This window comes from Hemitrygon akajei, chromosome 3 (assembly GCF_048418815.1).
Source record: "Hemitrygon akajei chromosome 3, sHemAka1.3, whole genome shotgun sequence".
In the NCBI taxonomy this organism is placed as follows: Eukaryota; Metazoa; Chordata; class Chondrichthyes; order Myliobatiformes; family Dasyatidae; genus Hemitrygon; species Hemitrygon akajei.
Genome location: NC_133126.1, coordinates 73,970,140 through 73,995,204, shown reverse-complemented (window position 1 = coordinate 73,995,204; position 25,065 = coordinate 73,970,140). Strand labels below are relative to the sequence as shown.

The following is a 25,065-nucleotide window of genomic DNA, read 5'->3' as shown; positions in this document are numbered from 1 at the left end:
TCGGACCGCCATATATGGTGGTCCGTATCTCCCATAGTGAAGTGTTGTCGAGCAGCTCCCTTGTTAATCCACCCCTGACGCTCTGCTTCCGATGCTGCCCCCTGTAACTCAGCAAGGTGGAGCAGAGCATCCGCTTGGAGCAACGGAGCGACCTGTAAACCTTGGGATTCCGGCTGGGCCAGCGGGCGGGGTGAGCCAGGAGGTTCACAGTCTGAGGTGTCCCTCCCTGACCTCAGGGTGGGCATTTGAATTGCGGCTTTCGCCGCCCTGTCGGCTGCATCATTACCTCTAGCCTCGGGGGTGTTTGAGGAGCTGTGGCCTGCCACCTTTATCACTGCGACCTGAGTCGGCAAGCGGACTGCCCTTAACAACCTGCGGAGAGGTCTCTCATGCTTCACCGGGGTACCAGCCGCGGTCCTGAAACCCCACCGGATCCAAGCTGCTCCCTCTATATGCACAGCCCCCCACGCGTAGTTAGAGTCGGTGTAAATATTGACTCGCAAACCCTCACTAAGCTCTAAGGCGCGCAGGAGGCCGTAGACCTCGGCCAGCTGGGCTGAGGCTGGTTGTGGGATCTCGGTCACCAAATGCTAGTGGCGGCAGCTTTTTTATTAACGTGTCCAGATCAGTACGGGCCCAGGGGACATACTTCACCCCCCCCTCCCTGTGTGGCCAATAGGGGACCCTGTAGACCCCGCCAGGAGACACCATCCCCCGGCGTGCTATCCCCGTCCTCCAAGGGGTCGGGTTCGTTAGCCTGACCTATGGACGGGCTGCCTTTTACCAGTGTGGCTCGCAGTCCAGACCCTGTGATTACTACCGAGTCCTCCTCAGGAGGCTCGGTCTGTCGCCTCAGCTCAGGGTCTCTCTTGCCACCTAGAATCGTGAGGGCGGCATGCTGGAATGACTGAGTGGGGAGGTTCGGAGGGCAGGCACCAGTCCGGCCAGTCCTCCCCTACCTTCGGGAGGGCGGCATGGGCTTTGTGTGCCCTCGCCTCCTCCTCTGTCAGGGCAGTGAGTTCGTTTAGTTGCTGGCTGTGCTGCGTTAGCAGGGTGAGCATATGTTCTCGGATGGGGTCCTCTACGTCAATAATACCACCTTTTATTTCCATCATAGGAGCTTGGACATTCTCCTGTGGGGCTGACGGGACTGATGGTGCTAGATCTGCTTTGGGTGGCTGGGGGGGCTCTGCATATGGTGGAGGGGCCGTTACTGGGATATTGTGATGCGGGGCATGAGCGGCGTTAGACCATCCGGAGGGAAATGGTGGGTAAAGAGGCTGGTGGTCTATGATCCACTCTGGGTCTGCGGGGTCAGTCTCGGGGTCTGGACACGTGGCTGACTCCGTTGGTGTGGGGCGCGGGAGCACGGAGTTCCCCGGCGGTTTGTCCGCATGCGCCTGGAACCGGGACAGGAATTCCTTGAGATACACATCCTCATCCTCTAATTTGGCTACGGACTTGGATTTCCCAAAAAACTTTCGTTTTGCCTCCCCTCGTCTGTTTTCCATATCATTGAGGACACGAAGTTGAAATTCAGCCAGTAAGGAGAGGATCAGAAATGGTTGGTCATCAGCTGGGAACCATCCTTTGTCTCTCCACGCCTGAAGGCTTTTTTCTAACATGTGTAATTTCTTTTCACCTTCCTTTACTGTATTGTTATGGGAGATCGAGTGTCTGACGCTCTGGAGCACCTCTCCAGTGCGTGGTCTATTTGCAGCGACAGTGGCGGGGGCCACAGTCGCGGACTCCTTTTGGGTGAAGTCTGAATCAGGGGGATACGTGAGATGGACTGCCACAAACCCCAGTTCCGCGGTTGTACTTGCCGGATGGGCGGTGCCCGATAGGGGCACGGTTGTTAAAGGTCCAATGCCACGCGGAAAGTTTGATTGCATTGATCCCTTCTCAGGCCAATCCCGAGACTCCCACTTTGGGGTCAGACTCATTGTGAGCTCCGTCTTCCATTTGTGTGGCGGGGCCTGCTTTATTCCCTCCCAGGCAGGGGGCGGATTACCTAATTTTATCACTGTTCTGGCAGATGTTTGGGGATTCGCTGCCAGGTTATCCAAAATTTTAGCCATGTGAACGGGGTCTACAAGGGTGCGTCAAACCTCACTTAGAAGGTGGTCTTTCTGGTGGGGTGCCTGGTCTAGTACCTTAAGTACATTGTTGGGGTCCATAATGGCATTATCTAACAATAGCTGCGATGTAAGATTAGTGCCGTGGTTTAGGCTCAGTCGCCACCACGGGACACCAGGTTGTTCAACACGCAGGTGTCTGAGTTTTGGTCACTTAAAGTTGAAGTGTTCCATGGCTCCCCAGTGCACAGAGAGGATCAAAATGTGGGACAGTCGCCTTTCAAAACCTGACCTTCGCGTGGGAGATTTCTCCTCTTAACAACCGGTCTAAGGTAGGCGCAGTCAAAATCCCCGTGCACTAAGTACCACGGAACACTTTCTCCTCCTCACTTCTTACCTTTTAATGCCCTGTTGGAGACCTCGGCGACAGGGTATGGACCATGCCACCGTTTTCCGTTCCAGGTGAGCTTCCCCGGGCCTCGGAGGAACACTTCCACTCCTACCTTGATGGTGTCCGACCCCTGCGGCTGCTCACTGTTAGTTTATTGAACTCGCACAGTTATCAATTTTACCATATTTCTAAAAACTCTCATATACTCTGTTACTCAACACACCAATGTCTGAGTTTTGGTAACTCGAAATTGAAGTGCCCCATGGCTCCCTAGTACACAGAGAGGATCAAATGTGGGACGGTCGCCTTTCAAAACCTGACCTTCGCGTGGGAGATTTCTCCTCTTAACAACCAGTCTAAGGTAGGCGCCGTCATTATCCCTGTGTACTACGGTGTCCGCAACTTAATTCTCCTCACTCCTGAGACTTTTATGCCCATCGTGGGCGGCGGGTACCCTCACTCAGAAGACTTTTTCACGGGCGGAGAATCTTCCTAAAAACAGATTAAGAGTTAGTACTTACCAGTCACGATTCTGCACCGGGAATGATCTCTCCCAGGGTAATTTGGGGTTGGTGAGGATCCGTCAGCAGACAAGATCTAACTCAGTGATTCAACTATCTAGTGGAAGTCTTCGATATAACAGGCACTTCCTGACCTTAGTCGAGCTTGCGGCCGCAAGTTGTCTGCCGTCGGACCCGCCAGCCTGTGTTGTCTCTCCCTCCCCACGTCGGGGTCACCAAATGTTGGGCTTGAAATTCTGCCCTGTGTTCTTTTAGGAAGAGAGACAACTAACACCGGAATATAGCAAAACGTGGCTTTATTGCAGAATTCGTAACTGGCACAGCGAATCCACGGAGTCGCTGGAGAAGGCGTTCTGTTTTCCCCTTACAATCTGCTCTTATTTATACCCCTTTTCCCCCCAGCACAACCCCGCTACATATTAGGTAATATCGGGCACTTGTGTCCATCTTATTGGCCCGCAGCCATATGCTCACGAGTTACCTGTTTCTTTTGTTTACTGAATCGCGTGACACTAGTAGTTTCGATGTAGCGGGGTCCCCAGTTTCGCTCCCCCCTCCCTCGCACATCATGTTAGGAAGCTGGAATGCGTTACGTGAGCCACTCCTGACCTGTAATGGCGGTCCCGAATTAACCCCAACACGAATTAACCCCGACACAAATTAACCCCAATACTAATTAACCCCAACAGTTGTCAACACCATCCGCGTCAGAAACCGGAAAAGGAAATGTGATTGTGTATGATCATGAAATATACTTAACACGCCAACAAGGTAGAGGGTGACAACCTTTTGTGTGCAAGTAGCAAAAGATGTGTGTGCGTGCACACATGCACAACTTAGAGGGAACATTGGCTGTGTCTCTACCAAAGGAGGTGTAATACACTCTTTCACTTTGCTAGCCTACAGGTCACCCTTAGGCAAGATGTAACACCTGCTTAGCCCTCTGATCAAGGTCACATGAAGTCATGGGAGCAAGTGGTGGATATCACAAGTCCTGGTTACACGACCACTGACACCAAGCAGACAATCTCTGAAGAGTATTGATAATAGCCGGGGTCACCAGTCTAGTAAAGACACTGCTCAGAAGAAGCAATGGCAGACCACTTCTGTAGAAAAATTTGCCAATAATAATCATGGTCAAAGACCATGATCAGCCACTTAATACAACCTGCCACATGATGATGATGATAATTCCCTTCTATAATGTTCCACCAAACATACTGAGGCAGGTGCAACAAAATTTATACATTGGTTAAAGCTCCCTATATAATCTGGTCTCTAAACCATAATCTTCCTCACTCTCTCACTGTGTTCTCATTGTCCTCACTGTCACTTTATTTTTCCATTTTCACTCCTTTCTCACTCACTCTTTTTCTTTCTCATTTCCCTTCCTCTGCACTTCACCCTCTGTTGTCCTCACTCACCCTTTTGATTCCCAGTATCCAGAGCACATAGGATAGGACCCAGCTCATTTTGATACAGATTATGGCTCCCTCTGCACCCAGCTCATTTTGATACGGATTATGGCTCCCTCTGCACAGGAACTTAAAATAGTCCTAAGGCTATTATTGTCCCTTTAAATGAAACTAGGGCAGCAAGAACATGTTTGAATGTGGTGAAAAACTCCTTCTGTGCCATACTGTTGAAAACTTCAGATGAACACATAAGCCATTAGTAACAGATTAAGACTTAAAACTCCCTCTTTCAATCTCTGTATGCTTATCTAGGTATCCCTTTCTCTCAACAACCTTGCACTCAATGTCAGTAAGACAAAAGAGCTGATCAGGAAGGGTGGAAGGGTAAGATGCGGGAACACAAACCAATTCTCAAAGAGGGATCAAAAGTGGAGAGAGTGAACAATTTCAAGTTTCTGGGTGTCAAGATCTCTGAGGATTTAACGATTCCGCAATGAAAGCAAGACAACCGCTATATTTCATTAGGAGTTTTAAGAGATTTGGTTTGTCATCTAAAACACTCAAAAACTTCTATAGATGTACAGTGGAGAGCATTCTGACGGGCTGCATCACTGTCTGGTCTCAGAGTGGAGGTGGAGGGCTACTCCACTGGACCAAAAGAAGCTACAGGAAGTTGTAAAATTAGTCAGCTCCATCATGGGTACTGTCCTCTGAAGAATCCAAGACATCTTCAAAGAGCAGTTCCTTAGAAAGGTGGTGTCCATTATTAAGGATCCCCATCACCCAGGACATGCCCTCTTCTTATTGTTACCATCAGGAAGGAGGTACAGAAGCCTGAAGGCACACACTCAGCGATTCAGGAATAGCTTCTTCCCTCTGCCATCCGATTCCTAAATGGACATTGAACCCTTGAACATTACCTTACTTTTTTTTATATATTATTTCTGTTTTGCATTATTTTGAATCTACATATATATACTAACTGTAATTGATTACTTTTTTTCCTTTGTATTGTACTGCTGCTGCTAAGTTAACAAATTTCACGACTCATGCTGGTGACAATAAACCTGATTCTGTAATTCTCTCTCTCCCTTTCCCTTCTCCTCCCACTTCCCATTTATGGATAAAAGAGAGGTGTGGGACCAATGGGATTTCTCTCCCAGGAACTCAGTGAGCTGAATGATCCCTTTCTGTGATTCTCTGGTTACTGCTCCTGACTTGAAGCCTATTAAACATACGACTAAACTTTTCCTTTACTGGAAAACTCAATGCTGCAACATATTTTTACCCACACGTCTCATTTAAGGGAAGTAATGTTTTCCTTTTTGGCCTGATATTTAAGTCAATTTGTATTTGGTTAGGACACAACTGAAAAAAAATTAAAAGTTAATGTTCAGAGTTAAACAACATAGTATTTAATAGTTACAACTGGAAACCAATATTGACCTTTTTCCAGAGAGTTGAATTAGTTCGTATACTGTAATTCATATGTACTTCCTACTTAATTATGTACTATCAATTGGTTCTGTATTTCAGGTATCACCCCTGTTTATAGATTGTCACTCTCTGGCTCAGTCTCTTCAAGAACTGCCACTTCACCTTCGACTGAATTTGGAACCTGAATTGGTACAGGTAGGATTTCTTTATTAACTGTTCACACAACACGGAAATGTTGATTTACGTTAGCACTTTTCAAGTATTTCTGTGAGCGGTTTATTTTTCATTGATTTGGTAGATGAAAATAAGTACCAGTAGCGGCTCTTCCTTGGGTTTTGATATTAGAGTGTATGTTATGAACATAATTTGTTCCATTGGCTTCCCTTCGAGAGTAATGTCTGCTGAAGCAGAGTAGATCTGTTTGTAGCTCTTTGTTTTCACGCATTTAGATCAGTCGCTAGGAGGTGCAGTAAGGGCAGTGGTATTGTTATAGTCACTCCTTCCACAAAGAAAGAGCAAGCAGGAGCATTCCAGTGGCCATTGGTGCCATGACTTCAGAAGGAGTTAAATTCTGTTTAATTGAACAGTTTCGTTTTATTTCTCCATGGTGCTTTACATGAAATCTAAAATAAAATAATCTGGAAGTACTCGGCAGTATCTGTGGAAAGAGAAACAGAATTAATGTTTCAGGTTGAGAAAAGTTAGAAAAGAATATGCGGAAAAAGTGAAGGGCGGAGCAGAAGGGGACACTTGCTATATAGTGGAGGTCATGAGATACAGTGGTGGTGGTGCCAGTGGTGACTGAAAACGAAAACAAATATGCATTAAAATGAAGCTTAAATGGGGACAACTGATGAAATCTGACAAACAAGAACAGGAGAAATGGGGTAAAAATAACCAAGAGCTGGAAATGAGGTGCAATATTTACCTAAAGTTGTTAACTTTGATGTTGAAGACTGATGTGCAGCATTCTTCTCTTGAAGGCGAGATGCTCTTCCTCAAGATAACATTAAGCTTTGCTGGAACTGGGTGAGGAGCCAATGCCAGATGAAGAGTGAGAGGGGTTAGAGAATTGAAGTGACTGGAAATTGAAAGTGCAGGGCCACCTTTGCATATCGTATGGGGGTGATCAGCAAAACGGCCATCCATCCAGTCTCTGTCAACCTTTTCTTGTCACTATCCTTTCACAGACCTTCCCCTTCCTGTTCATTACCCAGTTCTGATCAAATATATTCAGTCCAAAATATTACTGCTTTTTCTAATGTTGAATTAGGAATTTTCATTGGATCTGGTTGTGTGAAGATGTATGACTGTTGCTTTATTTATTTCTGATATTGTGGCCTGCAATTCAAATGATTGACGGCAAAGCATAAAACATAGAGGAAGTATTAAGTAAAAACACAAAATGCTGGCAGAACTCAGCAGGCCAGACAGCATCTATGGGAGGAGGTAGTGACGATGTTTCGGGCCAAAGCCCTTCATCAGGCTGATCAGGGTTTCGGCCTGAAACGTCGTCACTACCTCCTCCCATAGATGCTGTCTGGCCTGCTGAGTTCTGCCAGCATTTTGTGTTTTTATTTATTTCCATCATCTGGAGATTCACTCGTGTTGCCGAGGAAGTATTAAGTCTCATTTTCTGCTCGTTAACCATGACCTGTGCTTGTTTCCCTCTTAAAAGTATTTATTCCTTTTGAAAGCTACTCTGAAACATGCGTTCACCAACCTTTCGGGCAGTGTAATTTTCCTCCACTGTCAGATAACCTCTGATTCCTACAACATGGAAACAGAATCTTATCTACTGCATCCAAGCCAGCCAGAAACACTCATCTACACTAATCCTATATATAATGGGCAGTTTACATTAGCCATTTACCCATCTAAACATGATATCTTTGGCATGTGGGAGGAATTTGGTGTATCGAGAAATACCCATCATGTCGCTGTAGGGAACATGCAAACTCCACACAGTCAATGCCCGAAGTTTAGGACTGAATCCCAGTCTCTTGTTTTGTGAAATAGTAGCACTAAATACTGCACCTTTCTGCTGTCAATTACCAGCATTCACAAGTATCCAATGTTACGCTTTTGACCCAAAGAAAATAACTTCACCTGCTCCATTGTCAAAGTATTCCCACAACCAATGGACTCACTTTATCTCATGTTCTCAATATTTATTGCTTATTTTTTTTCTTTTTGTATTTGCACAGTTTAGATAGATAGATAGATAGATACTTTATTCATCCCCATGGGGAAATTCAACTTTTTTCCAATGTCCCATACACTTGTTGTAGCAAAACTAATTACATACAATACTTAACTCAGTAAAAAATATGATATGCATCTAAATCACTATCTCAAAAAGCATTAATAATAGCTTTTAAAAAGTTCTTAAGTCCTGGCGGTAGAATTGTAAAGCCTAATGGCATTGGGGAGTATTGACCTCTTCATCCTGTCTGAGGAGCATTGCATCGATAGTAACCTGTCGCTGAAACTGCTTCTCTGTCTCTGGATGGTGCTATGTAGAGGATGTTCAGAGTTATCCATAATTGACCGTAGCCTACTCAGCGCCCTTCGCTCAGCTACCGATGTTAAACTCTCCAGTACTTTGCCCACGACAGAGCCCGCCTTCCTTACCAGCTTATTAAGACGTGAGGCGTCCCTCTTCTTAATGCTTCCTCCCCAACACGCCACCACAAAGAAGAGGGCGCTCTCCACAACTGACCTATAGAACATCTTCAGCATCTCACTACAGACATTGAATGACGCCAACCTTCTAAGGAAGTACAGTCGACTCTGTGCCTTCCTGCACAAGGCATCTGTGTTGGCAGTCCAGTCTAGCTTCTCGTCTAACTGTACTCCCAGATACTTGTAGGTCTTAACCTGCTCCACACATTCTCCATTAATGATCACTGGCTCCATATGAGGCCTAGATCTCCTAAAGTCCACCACCATCTCCTTGGTCTTGGTGATATTGAGACGCAGGTAGTTTGAGTTGCACCATATCACAAAGTCCTGTATCAGTTTCCTATACTCCTCCTCCTGTCCATTCCTGACACACCCCACTATGGCCGTGTCATCAGTGAACTTCTGCACATGGCAGGACTCCGAGTTATATTGGAAGTCTGATGTGTACAGGGTGAACAGGACCGGAGAGAGTACGGTTCCCTGCGACGCCCCTGTGCTGCTGACCACCGTGTCAGACCTACAGTCTCCCAACCGCACATACTGAGGTCTATCTGTCAAGTAGTCCACTATCCAATCCACCATGTGAGAGTCTACTCCCATCTCCGTTAGTTTGTGCCTTAAGATCTTGGGCTGGATGGTGTTAAAGGCACTAGAGAAGTCAAGGAATGTAATCCTCACAGCACAACTGACCCCCTCTAGGTGAGAGAGTGATTTGTGCAGCAAATACGTGATAGCATCCTCCACTCCCACCTTCTCCTTATACGCAAACTGAAGAGGATCCTGGGCGTGCCTGGTTTGTGGCCTCAGATTCTGTATTATCAGCCGCTCCATGGTCTTCATCACGTGCGACGTCAAGGCAACAGGTCTGAAGTCATTCAACTCCTTTGGTTGTGGTTTCTTTGGTACCGGGACAATACAGGATGTTTTCCACTGTCTGGGTACTCTTCTCTGCTCCAGGCTCATGTTGAAGATGCGCTGTAGTGGTTCTCCCAGCTCAGTCGCACAGGCCCTCAGTAATCGTGGGGAAACTCCATCCGGTCCAGCCGCCTTGCTGGTATAGATCTTCCTCAGTTGACCTTCCACCTGTGCAGCCGTAATCCTGGGCGTGGGCAAGGTCTCCTGTGAGTGGCTATTTTCCTGTGAGGGAAGTAAGCCTGGTGTGGATTTCTGCGGTGAGGATGAGATTGAGCTGTCGAACCTGTTGAAGAAGTTGTTCAGCTTGTTGTCTTTTGTACACTGGAAGTCCAAGCTGGTGCAGGCTTACATTGATTCTATTACAGTTATTATTCTATTATGGATATATTGAATTTGCCTGCAAGAAAATGAATCTCAGGCTTGTATATGGTGACATACTGTATATATACCTTGATAATAAATTTACTTTGAACTTGTGTTTTGTAATCCCAGAAACGATCAAAAGAAAAACACAGGAGCTGGGATGGTATCTACTTAGTTTCTTGCTTAGTGAGGTGCAGATGTAACAAGGTGGTATAATAACATATGCCATTCACGTGCTTATATATAACTCAAAATGAATTATATAAGCAACAAAGGATGCTTATCAAACAATATTACTGAAATATTAAATACGCTTACAAATCTCCTGCCTAACTATCAACTCGATATGGAATGCATCTCAACTCAAATCTATAACATATAGCTCTCTATATACACTGTATACTGTATAACACAATGACTATATAGACAAACCCAGCACAGTAAGTCTTAAATTGTCCCATTCAGTCCTGAAGATTTCATCGCAGTGGAAGATTTTTTACTCTTGTGGGATAACATCCTTACTGACAAGGGGGTGTAGGGTCACTCTGCTTGGCAGGTGAGATTTGTGGCTGTGAAACAATCTCAGGTTCTGGGGCCCTGGGGCCTCCTCCATGGTGATAGTAGGAGTAAACTCTGGGACTGCAGGTAGTGGTTCTGACAGCTCTGGACCCCTTTCTTCTCTAACAATTGACTCTGCACTCCTCAACTGATCGATGTGTTGTCTCCAGATGACATCAGACACAATCTCCACTGTGCAGGAGAGTGGTGAGAGTCGTCCAGTTCTGAACTTGGATCTTGCCAAGTACCCACTTTTGATCACCTCGGTAGTCCCTTGCCAGGAGTGTTTGCCCAGTAGTGAAACATCAAGCCATTGTTTGAGGAACCCTCAATTTGTCCCAGCTGTTGGTCCTGCATACTCCTTCTGAGATTAGGTTTGAGGAGATCCAAGTGTGAGCACAAGTGACAACCCAGGAGCAGCATAGCTGGTGAGTTGTTTGTTGTGGAGTGTACTGCATTGAGACAAGCAAATAAGAAATTGACGAGCTTCTGGTTCAATATCAGTGTAGGGTGTCCTGCTGACATTGTTTGCAGAGCATTCTTTGGACTCTAAACAGAATTTTCTGCCAAGCCATTTGTTGCTGGGTGGTATGGTGCAGATGTAATATGCCTTATTCCATTCATTTTCAGGAATGACTGAAAGTGTTTTGCAACAAGCTGTGGTCCATTGTTACTGACAACCAGTCCTTGGAGGAGGCTTCTAACGTATCAGCAGTGTGAGGATGTAGTGGAAACTGTTGGGAACACTTCTGGCCTCGCTCTAGCTAGGGCCACACAGCTCCCCTGCCATCTGTCACCAATAAATCAGTAAATCAAACTTGCAGCATACCACATTAACAATGTTCAAAAGGATCTTGCAATCACAAGAAAAGCGACCATGGCGGCCATTTGCTATTAGACTGCAAATCTCCATCGACTCAGGCAGCAGCACATCGCACAGCTCCTTCATTTTCTCTGCTAGCTAGCTGATATGGTAGACCTGCCGTCCTTTAAGTTCTTAATGTGTAGCAGGATCTTGCGATCATTAAAAATATATTAACTATGACAGTGGCACCTTTTGTTGACCCCCTAGAAGCCGTTGCAACAGGACCCAAACACGCCGTCTTCTTACTGGAAGATGCAGTAAACCCACATGAATCCTCTGCCAGGGCAATGCAGGCCATTCCCAGGGATGGAGAGGCTCTGCTCTTGGCATCTTCTGGACATGTTGGCATCTCAGACAATGCATGGCAAGCTGCTAGATCTGCTGGTCCATACCAGGCCACCAGACAAAGGGACAAGCCAACACTTTTATTTTGACCACGACTATATGACTGGCGTATAGTCCCTCCAGCACTGTAGCTGTCAGCTTGGATGGTAGAACAGCTCTCAATCCCCACATAAGGCAACACCTGTCAAGAGCAGATTCCTCCCAGTGCTGGTAAAACTGGGTGACCTGGAATTTCTGCAGCACATTCCAGCCATTTTGGGTTGCCATGTAGACCTGAGACAGGGTGGGGTCTTTTCTGGTTTCCTTTGGATCATCTCTGCTGTAATAGGAAGACTTAAAGGCTGCAGAAGGATTTAGACAGATTAGGAGAATGGGCAAGAAAATGGCAAATGAAATACAATGTTGGAAAATGCATAGTCATGCTCTTTGGTAGAATAAATGTGCAGACAATTTTCTAAATAGGGAGAAAATCCAAAAATCTGAGATGCAAAGGGACTTGGTAGTCCTTGTGCAGAACACCCTAAAGGTTAACTTGCAGATTGAGTCGATGGTAAGGAAGGCAAATGCAATGTTAGCATTAATTTCTAAAGGTCTAGAATAAGTGCAGGGATGTGATACTGAGGCTTTATAAGGCACTGGTGAGGCCTCATCTTGAATATTGTGAACAGTTTTGAGCCCTTACCTATGAAAAACTGCTGGCATTGGAGAGGGTCCAGAGGAAGTTCACAAGAATGATTGATTCCAGGAATGAAAGGGTTATCATCTGAGGAACGTTTGATGGCTCTGGGTCTGTATTCGCTGGAATTTAGAAGGATGAGGGGGAATCTCATTGAAACCTTTTGACTGTTGAAAGGCCTAGATGGAGTAGATGTAGAAAGGATGTTTCCCACGGTGGGGAAGTCTAGGACAAGAGGGCACAGCCTCAGGATAGAGGGGCGTGCATTTGAAACAGAGATGTGGAGAAATTTCTTTAGCCAGAGGGTGGTGAATTTGTGGAATTTGTTACCACAGGCAGTTGTGGAGGCTAGGTCGATGGGTATATTGAAGGTGGAGATTGACTGATTCCTGACTGGCCACGATATCAAAGGTTTTGGGGAGAAGGTCAGAGAATGGGGCCGAGGAGGAGAATAGAAAGGATCAGTCATGATTGAATTGCAGAGCAAACTCAATGGGCCAAGTGGCCTAATCCTGCTCCTAGTCTTATGGTCTTTTGGACTTTCAATTTGCATTAGGGAAAATACATCAAGAGGAATGTCTTCTTTTGTAAATTTTTCAGGTATTTCCTTTTCCAAGGGTAAACAGGACAATGCATTAGCATTTCTATGATTAGTTGTCCTCTTGAATTTGATTTTGTAATTGTGTCCTCCAAGAAACAGAGCCCATCTCTGCATTTATGCTGCTGCTGTTAGTGGAACACTCTTCTGTGGATTGCAAATGGATTTAAAGTGGTTGACGATTAGTAATGAGGGTAAACTCTCTACCATACAAGTACTAGTTGAAACATTTTATAGTCCAAACCAGACTCCAGGCCTCTCTGTCTATCTTTGCATAATTTTTCTTTCTAGTGGTAAGGGAACATGATGCAAAACTATGGGGCATTCACTTCCATCACTCAGAATATGTGACATGACTGCACCTCAACATAAGGTGAGGTTTCACAGGCAATCTTCACTGGATGATGTAGATCATAATGTGTGAGTACAGTGTCTTATATCACCACTTCCTTTGTCTTTGGGGAAAGTTACCTCACACTGCTTTGTCCATGGCCATTTCTTCCTGATCTGTAATAATGAGTTCAAGGGGTGAAGCACAGTAGCCAAGTTTACCAGGAACCTGTTTTAGTAGTTGACAAATCTTAAAAAGGACAGCAACTGTGACACATCCTTTGGCTTTGGGGCATCCACCACTACTTGGTTTTTCTTAGTACACTTGTTTCAATGGTGTGACCACAGTAAGTGATGCTTGGTTTAAAGAATTCACACTTAGTGTGTCATGCTTTGAGCCCATAATCTATTTATCTTTTTAACACTGTCTTGAGGTTTTGGAGATGTTCCTTGTCATCCTTACTGGTAACAATGATGTCATCCTGGGCAGCCTTGTAGCACCTGGTTCATAGCTTTCTGCCAGAGTGTAGGTACAGATACTACTTGTAAAATAAAGCCTATTATAAAGTTAAAGCCCTTTGTGGGTACTTATGGTGAGAAATGCTTTGAACTATACTTCCATCTCCATCTGGAGTTAGGCTTCTGCTAAGTCCACTTTGCTGAATTGTTTCCCTCCAGAAAGGTTTGTAAAAATATCCTGTATCCTGGGTAGTGGGTTTTGATCTACTTTCAGTAGTGTGTTGATGGTGGCATTAAAATCACCACAGATCCTGACAAACCCACACTTCTTGGCTATTGGGATCACTGGCATTGCCCATAGGCTCCACTCAATATTGGATAGAGTTCCTTCAGCATTTTTGTGATCAAGCTCACTGGCTACTTTATCACAAATGATACAAGGAACTGGACAGGCTTTGCAAAAACTGGTGTTGCATTTTCACATTATTTTAACCTTGATATGTTTGAGTTTTCCAGTGCTATCCTTGGACACTGCTGTGGCATCATCCAGTACCTTTCTTAATTCACTTTCAGTTGACTCTATTGCAGGGAATGTGACATGCAAATACAAGGATGGATCACCAATCAAGTTGCAGTTGTCTCAGGCAATCATGGCCTCACAATGCTGGTCCTCCTGTTTTTACTACATAAAATGTGGCTTGTTGGTTGTTGTATTTCACTGCTACAACTGTCATTCCCACTGTGCAAGTTCTTAGTCGGATATCTGCAGGCTTCAGTGCAATATCTTTGAAAAGTCGTTCAAACTCATTTTGTGGAATGACTGAAACAGCTGAACCAGTGTCCAATTCCGATTTAAGTAATGTGTTGTTCACTTCTAGTGTAAGCCATATAGCTTGTTTCTTGCTAGTTTTCACATTGTAAATCTTAAGACTATCCAATCCTGTGTCACTCTCATCATTAACAGATTTTTCATCAACAGAATGCACATTAGTGTTCTATTTTGTTGCATTTTAAACCCGCAGTGGTGTGGTGTATGAGACCCTGCCACAACAAAATCCAATTTGTTCGGCCTAACAGGTTTCTGTTCAGACGTTGCAATTTTGTTCACGTACAGTTTCACTCCTGATTGCAGTTCAAATGCATTTCTGGCTGCTTTTTCATTGATACAGCAATTTCAACTGCTCTTTTAAATGTGAGTTGGGCTTCAGTTAGGAGGCATTTTAGAATGCTTTCTTGTGAGGTTTCACAAACTAAACGATTTCTCATTGCATCATTAAGCCCATCACTGAACTGACTATACTCAATTTCTTCAATTCAGCCACATAAGCTAAAATGGATTCCACTTCCTTTTGATTCCACTTATGAAATGTAAAGCGTTCTGCGATCAACAATGTTTTCAGTTCTAAATGTTCCTGCATTATGTTCATGATACCAGCAAAGCTCATTTTGGCTGGTTTGGTTGGGGTAGTTAAACTTCTGAACAAGCTGTATGTTTTTCCACCTATTGCACTCAGTAACGCTGGAACTTGCTTTTCATTTGCTTCAAAATACTGCTCAATTCGTTCAGTATACATCATCCGGTTATCCACTGTGCAGTCGAACGTGTCTATCTTTCCATTGTAACCAGCCGTTTCTGCTTTTTTAAAATATTTATTACTATTATTATCATCTCCCAGTACTTACTGTTTATGAACCTGTGAATTTCATCCATTTTCTGCCTTTTTTAAACTCAACCGTCTTTCTCCCTTTCCGAAGAAACAACGTTATGCACTTTTTTAAAAAAACTCTGACATCTGTCTCCCCTTTGTGAAGAAATAATGTGCTGCACTTTTTTATGTCGAACATCTTGCTGTATCTCAATAGGCAGGTAGTCATCTCAGTTTAATTTTAAAACTTCCTTGTCACCACAGTTATGCTGTGTAACTCCAGAAACTAATTAAAAGGAAAATACAGGAGCAAGGGCGGTGTCTACTTACTTTCTTCGTTAGTGTGGCACACACAGATGATGTGGTGGCATACTAACGTATGCCATTCACGTACTTCTGACATATAACCCATAATGAGTAAGGCAAAAACAAGAATGCGTAATCAAATAATATATTTACAATATTAATCAAATATTTTTGAAATATTAAATACACTACATCCAGTTCTCCATAATTTTTAAACAGTTGTGTTCTCTTAACCTTTTATTCTGTGGAGAATATGACTGAAATAGTACTAAGGAAGTAAATCTCCACAGCAGCTTTCCGTTACTTTAGCTTACGGTATTCATTTCTTTGATTATCTATATTTACCTTTAACTTGTCCATCCTGCTTTTTTTTATTAATCCAAATGTTGTTAGTTTTATTTTACATAAATGTCAGTCATCCCTGTATGATAACGGACTGATTGCCCTGTAGATGTTAGGTTTACTTTATTGTTAAACACCTACAGTTTTCCAGTCCTTTTTCACAATTTGTAAGCATTAGAAGACTGCGGCCAGAGGCTCTGCAATGTCCACCCTCACTCCTCCTAGTAACCTAATTTACCTCTGTTGCAGGCTGTCTCATTCTTCAACTTTAAAAACCATAAGATCATAAATACATGCCAATATTTTAATTATCTCATTTTACTATTTTATCCTGTTTCTCAGTGAACTTCTCAGTAGCTGAAAAGGCAGGAATAAAAGCAATGTAGAACAATAACATTTTAATCTTCAATAGTTCACATTTGTAATGAAAAGGCCAAAGCGAATGTCAGTGTTACGTTTTAAGTTTCTTTCATATTTAGGTAAATCCTCCTGCAGAGCTACCGCAGATCAGACTGAAGAGAGTGGATGAAGAGCACAGTAAATTTGGTCAATTTAGAGTACCTACTCCGGCTTCCTCAACGAATGTGGACACCATTCCGGTCAACTGCACGCCCGACCCTCTAACACAAGTAGCTGATAGTATTAACCCTGCACCTGCATTGCAGGAGCCAGCAGACCATCTGGATGAGGAGCTAGAATTTTTACTTCAATTGGAAACTCCTGTCAACAAGAATGATATTTCCTTAAAAGGAGCTAAGAATGTAGAAGTTCTCCATGATCCTGAAACGGTTAATAATCTAACTGGTGAGACATTTAGCCACTAAAAGCATATTTTATTTTTAAATGGTACAAATGACCTTATTTTGAAGTTTTAGTAAAATAGCATTAATTTCCTCTGCTTGAATGTAGATGAATAATGTATTTGATCTAATGCAGCATATTTTCCAAAGTGCATGTGAAAACAGTTACAATGTAATACATGATAAATCCAAGTTGTAGTTTATGAACTTGCTATTTTATTTCAATTTATTGAAATACAATGCAGAATAGGCCCTTCTGGCCCTTCGAGCCACACCGCCCAGCAGTACCCTCGATTTGATCCTATCCTAATCACGGGATAATTTACAATGAGCAGTTAACCTACCAGCTGGTATGTCTTTAGACTGTGGGAGCACCTGAATAAACCCACATGATCACAAGGAGAACATGCAAACTCCTCACAGGCAGTGGTGGGGATTGAACCCTGGTCTCGTATACTGTAAAGCATTGTGCTAACCACTACTCTACTGTGCCACCCTATTTTATTTGAGATTGGGGGAAACAAAGTAAGAAAACACATTAATTATTGCATCTGTACATATGCATGAATAATTGAGATAGCATTTTCTTCTGTTGGATGCATGCTTTGACTTGAAGTTGATTTTGTTGTATAGTAAGCAAGCAAGCTGGTTTTATTTTTTTATATATTGTTGTTACAATATGATTTCTTTGCCTTTTGAACAGACTCCTGTGGTGCAGAGGTGATAGACAATACAAATTCACAACCAAGAGTAACAACTAAGAAGGACACTGAGGAGGAGCTTGAAGATTGGTTAGATAGCATGATCTCATAATGTTACCATGACAGACTTACAAGTGCATGAATCCTGACGAAGAGTACTTGACGCCAAACACAACAGCGGCATTGCATTTCCTGCACAAAGCTGTTGGGTAATTGTTTCAAAAGCATTTATTTCAACAGCATGATATCAAAGTGGAATTTAGGAGTTTTACCCTTAGCTATTGAAAACATGTTCAATTCAATGAATGGCTTAGAATTATATGTAAAAGGAGACCATCTAAGCGGTAATGGAAAAAGTAAAATTCACAAGCTTACTTTGTTATTTTCTCAGTGAAGGGTTAAGTTACACATTAATAAAGTGCCATTAAGCAAAGAGATTAATTTTAAGAGCTTTGATTGTCTATGTGTACATCAGCTCTGGTGTGATTCACATTAATGCAATTACAGTAGGTTTTAAAAAAAGATCTTTTCACAGGTTGATTCAAACAAAGAGATGTCACATTCATGGCCAAAGGAATACAGTATTTATTTTATGCCTTCAGTGTGCTCCAGTATCGATTGTAACAGAATGATACACTGTCATTATTCTCAGATTAAACAAAAGCATATTCTTCTAAAAAAGATACTTTACTGAAGTTCATTGCTTTGTTTCAAAACTATGCATTGTTGCAGTTAGCACATTTGAATGACTTAAAATTGAAGCTTTTAGATTGTAAATGGTGTTAATTTGAAAATGTACAATAAAGCATACAGCCAGATGCACAAGAAAGATTTGAAGGGTTATAGAGTTTCATGAAATTAAATGCTATATCCAGAAAAAAACATTATAAATTAACAGCTCAGCTGCTGCTTCGGCAAACAGATATCAGTCTACAGGTTTGTACAGCATACAGTAAGACTCAACAATGTGAACAAACTGAACAAATTCTAACTTAGTTAATTTTGTTTTGAGAAGCATAGGCTAGAAAACAGACATACAAATTGTTGTTTAGCTTGGCCACAGGTAAGGCACAATTTCTTTTGGTTATTTCTTGGAATTTATGACAATGTGGTTCTGTTTAATCAGTTAGCCAAAAGCCACAGAAGAGTTTAACTTCAGTATCTTCATAACACTTCCAATTCTGTTAAATATTACACTTTGTTTACTTTAAAGTTGAATGTCATTGTGTTTAAGACGGTTGTATTTTCAACACCTTTCACATTTATTTTTATTTTGACTTGGAATAGTAAATGACCATTTGCTTTATTTTGTATAATACACTCATGTCAAGTTCCATGTGTTCAATCAGTAGGTAAGTTCAAGCAGGGTTAACATTTATCCAAGCTGATCCTCATACTGTTTACGGAAACAGTCTCCAGCAGGGAAGAAGTCCCAGCAGCGTTCTTGATACATCTTCCATACAAAAGACTCCTTAAATTGATTGAAAATAATGATTAAAATTATATTTTGTGTATAATGCATGGATAATTTCATGATTACTTTAAAAATTAACTTTACATTATTATTATACAGTGCATTGAGAAAGTATTCAGCCCCTACATTTTCACATTTTTCTCATTAAATTTAAAATATAAATCGAAGTAGGTTTTTTTAGCTAAATATTGTGCATCATGTCCAATCAAAAGAAAAATTACAAAACCTGTCAACAGTTTACTAAGAAGTAAAAACCAACATTGTGAGGCTTAAACAATATTCATCCCCTTTGTAATTACTACACTAACTTTCCTCAGGTGCAATACCGTATATCCTCTTACCAACTCACCTAATTCGTTGATGTAGAGAATTGAAAGATCATCTGTTTTCAATGAATTCATAAGAATAAATACTCTGTCTTTGTAAGGTCTAACAGTATGATAGATTTTCAACAGACCAAACTAAAATGAAGACAGAAGAGCATTTGAAAGAAAAATAGAGGGTTTAGTACTTTTTTTTAAGGATTTATCTGGGTCGGCACAACATGGAGGGCTGAAGGGCCTGTACTGTGCTGTAGTGTTCTATGGTTCTATTTAAGGCAAGTTAGGGAAATGATAATAGAGGCACACAAATCTGGGGAAGGATACAAGACCATCTCAAAGGCATTGAACAAGCTCAGTGCAGTCCATTGTTTAAAAAAAAAGCAGAAAATATATGAAATCACAGCCAAACTGCATAGATCAGGTTGCCCCTCTAAACTCAATTGCCAGAGAAGAATGGTACTTATAAGAGGGCTACTGTGATGACAACAATCACTGAGTGAGCTGCAGCAGTCAGTGGTGCAACTGGAGATGAGGTTCTTGGCCCCACAATCTCAAGAGTTATGGAAGAGTAGCAGGGAAGAAACCCTGCCTAAAAATAAAAAAAAATCCTTGCTCGTAAAGACTTTGCAAAGCATCACCTAGATGATGTTGTAAATATGTGGAAGGATGTCTTGTGGTCAGATAAGACTAAAGAGGAACTTTCTGGCTTCAACACTAAACAGAGTGTGTGGCATAAATCTAATAACTGAGCACCAGCTAGGTAACACCATCCCTACTGTGAAGTACGGTGGAGGTAGTGCCATGCTATGGGGATGCTTTTCAGCAGCAGGGATGGGAAATCTGGTCAGGATTGATGGGAAGATGATTGCTGTTAAATACAGAGAAATCCTGGATTAAAAACCTGCTAACCTCTACCAGAAAGCTTAAACTGGGGAGGAAGCTCATCTTTCAGCAGGACAATGATCCATTGCACACCACCAGAACAACCATGCAATGGAAATAACTCGGAAAATGTGTAGCTCGGGTGTTTGATGGTTGGGTTGAGTTGTTCACTGATCTTGTCAATCCATTTGCAAATGTTTTTTCACGATATGAGGAGATATCATCAGCTCGCTGCTCATTTGAGGTGGGCCCTTCAAATGCTTGGCTTTTATATACTTATCAATCATCTGGTTGGTCCGACTGCTCCAAGAACATAGAATACATAGAATTTTGGACATGCATAAGCCAACAGCAACACTGAGAAGAGTAATCTGCAGACCTAAAGAAAAAACCAGGCTATTGGACAAGACCAATGTTGCCTACTAAATCCAATGCAGGGACTGCAGCAAATATTACATCATCTAAACTAGGAGAAAACTATGCACAAGGATCCATGGACAGCAACTGACTGTTAAGCGACATGACCAACTCTCCCTAGTCGCTACCCATGAAGATCAAGAGGGGCAAAAATTTGACTGGGTATCAATGAAAGTCATGGCGCAAATGAACACAAGAGAATTCTTTGAAGCATGGTTTTCCGCAAACAGACATGTAGACCTCGAACCTACTTATAGGCCAATACGGGCAAAATTCCAGACCACAATGCACGGAGTGATAAGACCACGTCTTTTGTGTCACAATTGAGTTTCGTAATGACGCCCAATCAGTTGATTAAGTACATAAAGGCCAAACATTCGGAGGACATACCACAAGTGATCGGCGCACTGATGATGTCTCCATATGGAGATGAAACATTTGCAAATGGATTGCCAAGATCAGACTCAACCACAAACAACCATGGAATATCTTCAAACAAAGAAAGTGATATCTTTGAGTGGCCCAGTCCTGACCTTAACCCAATTAAGCATCTCTGGCAAGACCTCAGGATTGCTTTCCACCTCCTCTCCCCAACCAATGTTCTGTGGCTTGAGCTATTTTGCAAGGAGGAATGGGCAAATCTTATTCAATCACATTGTGCAAATCTAAAGGAGACTTATCTAAAAGGACTACTGGCTGCAACAGCTGTGAGAGGAGCTTCAACTAAGTATTGAGCAAAGGGGGAATGAATACTTTTGAACAGCTGATATTTCACTTTTTGTTTTTCTTACTTTACAATTCTCCATTTTTGGTTTTACTGTGGAAAAAAAGGAGCATGTGATTCACAAATAAATATTCTCAGTTAATTTGTTCAAAATCCCTGCTTGTAATTCAAGGCACCAAATATATACAGCTCAACCAGTCCACAATCACCATTTATGTTCCACTTGAACCTCCTGCCTCTTGTGTTTGCTTATCTAAACCTTTATTCCCTTTTCCATTTATTAGTGTTCACCTCTAGTTTGTTATACACCTCCGCAGTATTAAGTATACATCTTCCATTTAGCATGTCATGCACATTCATAAATTTTGTTGTTCATTTCAGAATGTAAAACAGAAATGTAGATGGTGAACAGCAGTGATCCTAACATGTTCTCAGGGAATATCCTCAGAATTTCATTTGCTTATTTATCGCCTTTTGCTGTTCTAAGTGCACTGATTTCATTATCTGGTATCATTCCATCTGCTAAACCCTGAAGCAAAGTAGTAATTTTGTATTTGTGCCATCTTGTATTGTTAATGATATTATATTTCTATTCCAATTCTCATCCAAACCATCCTCCTCTTGATGTTTCTGGAAAATATTTTGATAGAAGACCATAATATATAGGAACAGAATTAGGCCACTTGGCCCATAGACTGTGCCCTACCATTTCAACATGGCTGATCCTTTTTCCCTTTCGGCCCCAAGCTCCTGCCTTCTCCCTGTATTCCTTCATGCCACGACTAATCAAGAGCCTATCAAGCTCTGCCTCAAATATACCTAATGACTTGGCCTCTACAGCCGCTTGTGGCAACAAATTCCACAGACTGATCACCTGGCTAAAGAAATTACTACTCATCTCTGTTCTAAAAGGCTATTCTGAGGCTGTGTTCTCTGGTTTTACATTCCCCCACCATAGGAAACATCCTCTCCACATCCACTCTATCGAGGCCTTTCAATCTTCAATAGGTTTCAATGAGGTCACCCCTCATTCTTCTGAATTCCAGTGAATAAAGCCCAGAACCACCAAATACTCCTCATAAGACAAGCTTTTCAATCCTGGAATCATTTTCATGAACCTCCTTTAAACCCTTTCCAATGTCAACACATCCTTTCTTAGATAAGGGACCCAAAACTGCGCTCAGTACTCCAAATGAGGCCTCACAGTGCTTTATAAAGCCAGAACATTACATCCTTGCTTTTATATTCTAGTTCTCTTGAAATGCATGTGAACATCGCATTTGCCTTTTTCACCATTGACTCAACCTGCAAATTAACCTTTAGGGAAATCTGCACAAGGACTCTCAAATCCCTTTGCCCCTCAAATTTTAAATTTTCACTCCATTTAGAAAATAGATTATCCTTTTATTTCTTTTACCGAAGTATATCACCATACACTTCCCAACACTATTCCATCTGTCACTTCTTTGTCCATTCTCTCATTCTCTTAATCTATCCAAGTCCTTCTGTAGCCTCTCTACTTCCTCAGAACTACCACCCCCTCCACTTATCTTTGTATCATCTGCAAACTTGGCCAGAAAACCATCAATTCTGTCATCCAAATCATTGACATAACATTAAATGAAGCGGTCCCTACCCAGACCCCTGTGGAACACCTCTTGTCACCGGCAGCCAACCAGAAAAAACTCCCTCTGTTTTTGAGGCAAAGAACTCCCTTTGCCTCATGCCAATCAGCCAATGCTCTATTCATGCTGGTATCTTTCTTGTAATACCATGGACTCTTGTTAAGCAGCCTCATGTGTGACACCTTGTCAAAGGCCTTCTGCAAATCCTAGTACACAACATTAACCAATTCTCCTTTGTCTATCCTGCTTGTTATTCTTCAATAATGTTTTTTCATAAGTACTCTAACTACAGAACTGTTTTGATTTTCCCAATTCTTTCATCTCTCATTACCGGTATATACTTGATGCATACTTTTATATTTTCAGATGTTAAATTATTTTTTCTTCATCCATCAAGTCTTGTGTACATTTAATTTGTTACACATCAAAATATATTCTTCCTGCAATATGATGAACCCTATTTTGAATGTTGATTGCCCTCAGCATTGCCCATTTTATCTTACTAATTCCAAACACACCTCTCAATTTCAGGCTTTCTCTCGTCTACAAACCTGGCTTTAAACATGCTTATGTCATAAGAATATAAGAACATAAGAAGTAGGAGTAGGAGGTAGGCCATTGGGCGCATCGAGCCTTCTCTGCCCTTCAACAAGATCATAGCCCTTAATTTCCCTAATATGCAAAAATCTATCTAACCTTGTCTTAAATATATTTTACTTAAATATATTTACTCTGCCGCTTCTTTGGGCAGATTCACCACTCTCTGGGAAATGCAGTTTGTCCTCATCTCCTTTCTAAACTTACTCCCCCAAATCTTGAGGCTATGTCCCCTAGTTCTAGTCTTACCTACCAGTGGAAACAACTTCCTGCCTCTATTTTATCTATCCTTTTCATAATTTCATATAAGATCTTCTCTCATCTTTCTGAATTCCAGCAAGTACAGTCCAAGGCAACTCAATCTCTCCTCACAGCCTAACCCCCTCATCTTGGAATCAATCTGGTGAACCTTCTCTGCAGTACCTCTAAAGCCAGTATATCCTTCCCCAAGTAAGGAGACCAGAACTGTACGTAGTATCCAGATACAGACTCACCAGTACCCTGTACAGTTGCAGCATAACTTCCCTGCTCTTAAAATTCAATCCCTCTAGCAATGACGGCCAACATTCCATTTGCCTTCTTGATAGCCTGCTGCACCTGCAAACCAACCTTTTGCAATTCATGCACAAGCACTCTCAAGTCCTTTTGCACAGCAGCATGCTGCAATCTTTTACCATTTAAGTAATAATCTGATCTTCCATTTTTCCTTCCAAAGTGGATGACCTCACATTTACCAACACTGTATTCCATCTGCCAGACCCTTGCCCACTCACTTAATCTATCTTTATCTCTCTGCAGACTCTCCATATCCTCTGCAAAATTTGCTTTTCCACTCAATTCAAGGTCATCAGCAAACTTAGATACTCTACACTCAGTCCCCTCTTCCAGATCGTTACTGTGTATCATGAACAGTTGCAGGCCCAGTACTGACCCCTGTGGCACACCACTCACCACTGATTGCCAACCAGAGGTAACACCCATGTATCCCAAATCTCTGCTTTCTATTGGTTAACCAATCCTCTATCCATACTAATAATTTACCCCCAACTTATCTTATGGCATGGCCTTTTATGTGGCATCTTATTGAATGCCTTCTGGAAATCCAAGTATATAACATCCACCTGTTCCCCTCTATCCACTGCGCTTGTTATATCCTCAAAGAACTCCAGTAAGTTTGTCAAAAAGCTCCTGCCTTTGCTGAATCCATATTGTGTCTGCCTAATGGATTCATTTCTTTCCAGATGCCTCACTATTTCTTCTTTAATGATAGCTTCAAGCATTTTCCCGACTACAGGTGTTAAACTAACTGGCCTATAGTTACCTGCCTTTTGCCTACATCATGTTTTGAACAGTGGTGTGACAATTGCCTCCTTCCAATCCATCGGGACCTGCCCAGAGTCTAAGAATTTTGGTAAATTATCACCAAAACCTCAACTGTAACCTTATTGCTTATGCCATTGTAATTTACTATTCAGTAGCCAATAGACAACTTCCACCAGTGATTTTTTCCCCTTTACTTTTCCTAATCTCTACCCAGATGGATTCAACATTCTGCTCCTCAGATCTTATATCATCTCTCATTATCGCCCTGA

General features: G+C 42.2%; 2 protein-coding genes across 2 annotated transcripts in view; one reads left to right on the top strand and one right to left on the bottom strand.

The window, feature by feature from the left end:
• aven (apoptosis, caspase activation inhibitor) overlaps nucleotides 1-17,866 on the top strand; it is a 99,608-nt gene extending 81,742 nt beyond the window's left edge. Inside the window, exons 4-6 of the mRNA XM_073040133.1 lie at nucleotides 5,942-6,037; nucleotides 16,410-16,734; nucleotides 17,434-17,866. Coding sequence (XP_072896234.1) covers nucleotides 5,942-6,037; nucleotides 16,410-16,734; nucleotides 17,434-17,543 — 531 coding nt within the window. The 3' untranslated portion in view covers nucleotides 17,544-17,866. The remainder of the gene's footprint in view (nucleotides 1-5,941; nucleotides 6,038-16,409; nucleotides 16,735-17,433) is intronic.
• A 126-nt stretch (nucleotides 17,867-17,992) lies between these two features.
• ryr3 (ryanodine receptor 3) overlaps nucleotides 17,993-25,065 on the bottom strand; it is a 374,648-nt gene continuing 367,575 nt past the window's right edge. Inside the window, 1 exon segment of the mRNA XM_073040132.1 lies at nucleotides 17,993-18,902. Within this exon segment, the coding sequence (XP_072896233.1) occupies nucleotides 18,807-18,902 (96 nt within the window). The 3' untranslated portion in view covers nucleotides 17,993-18,806.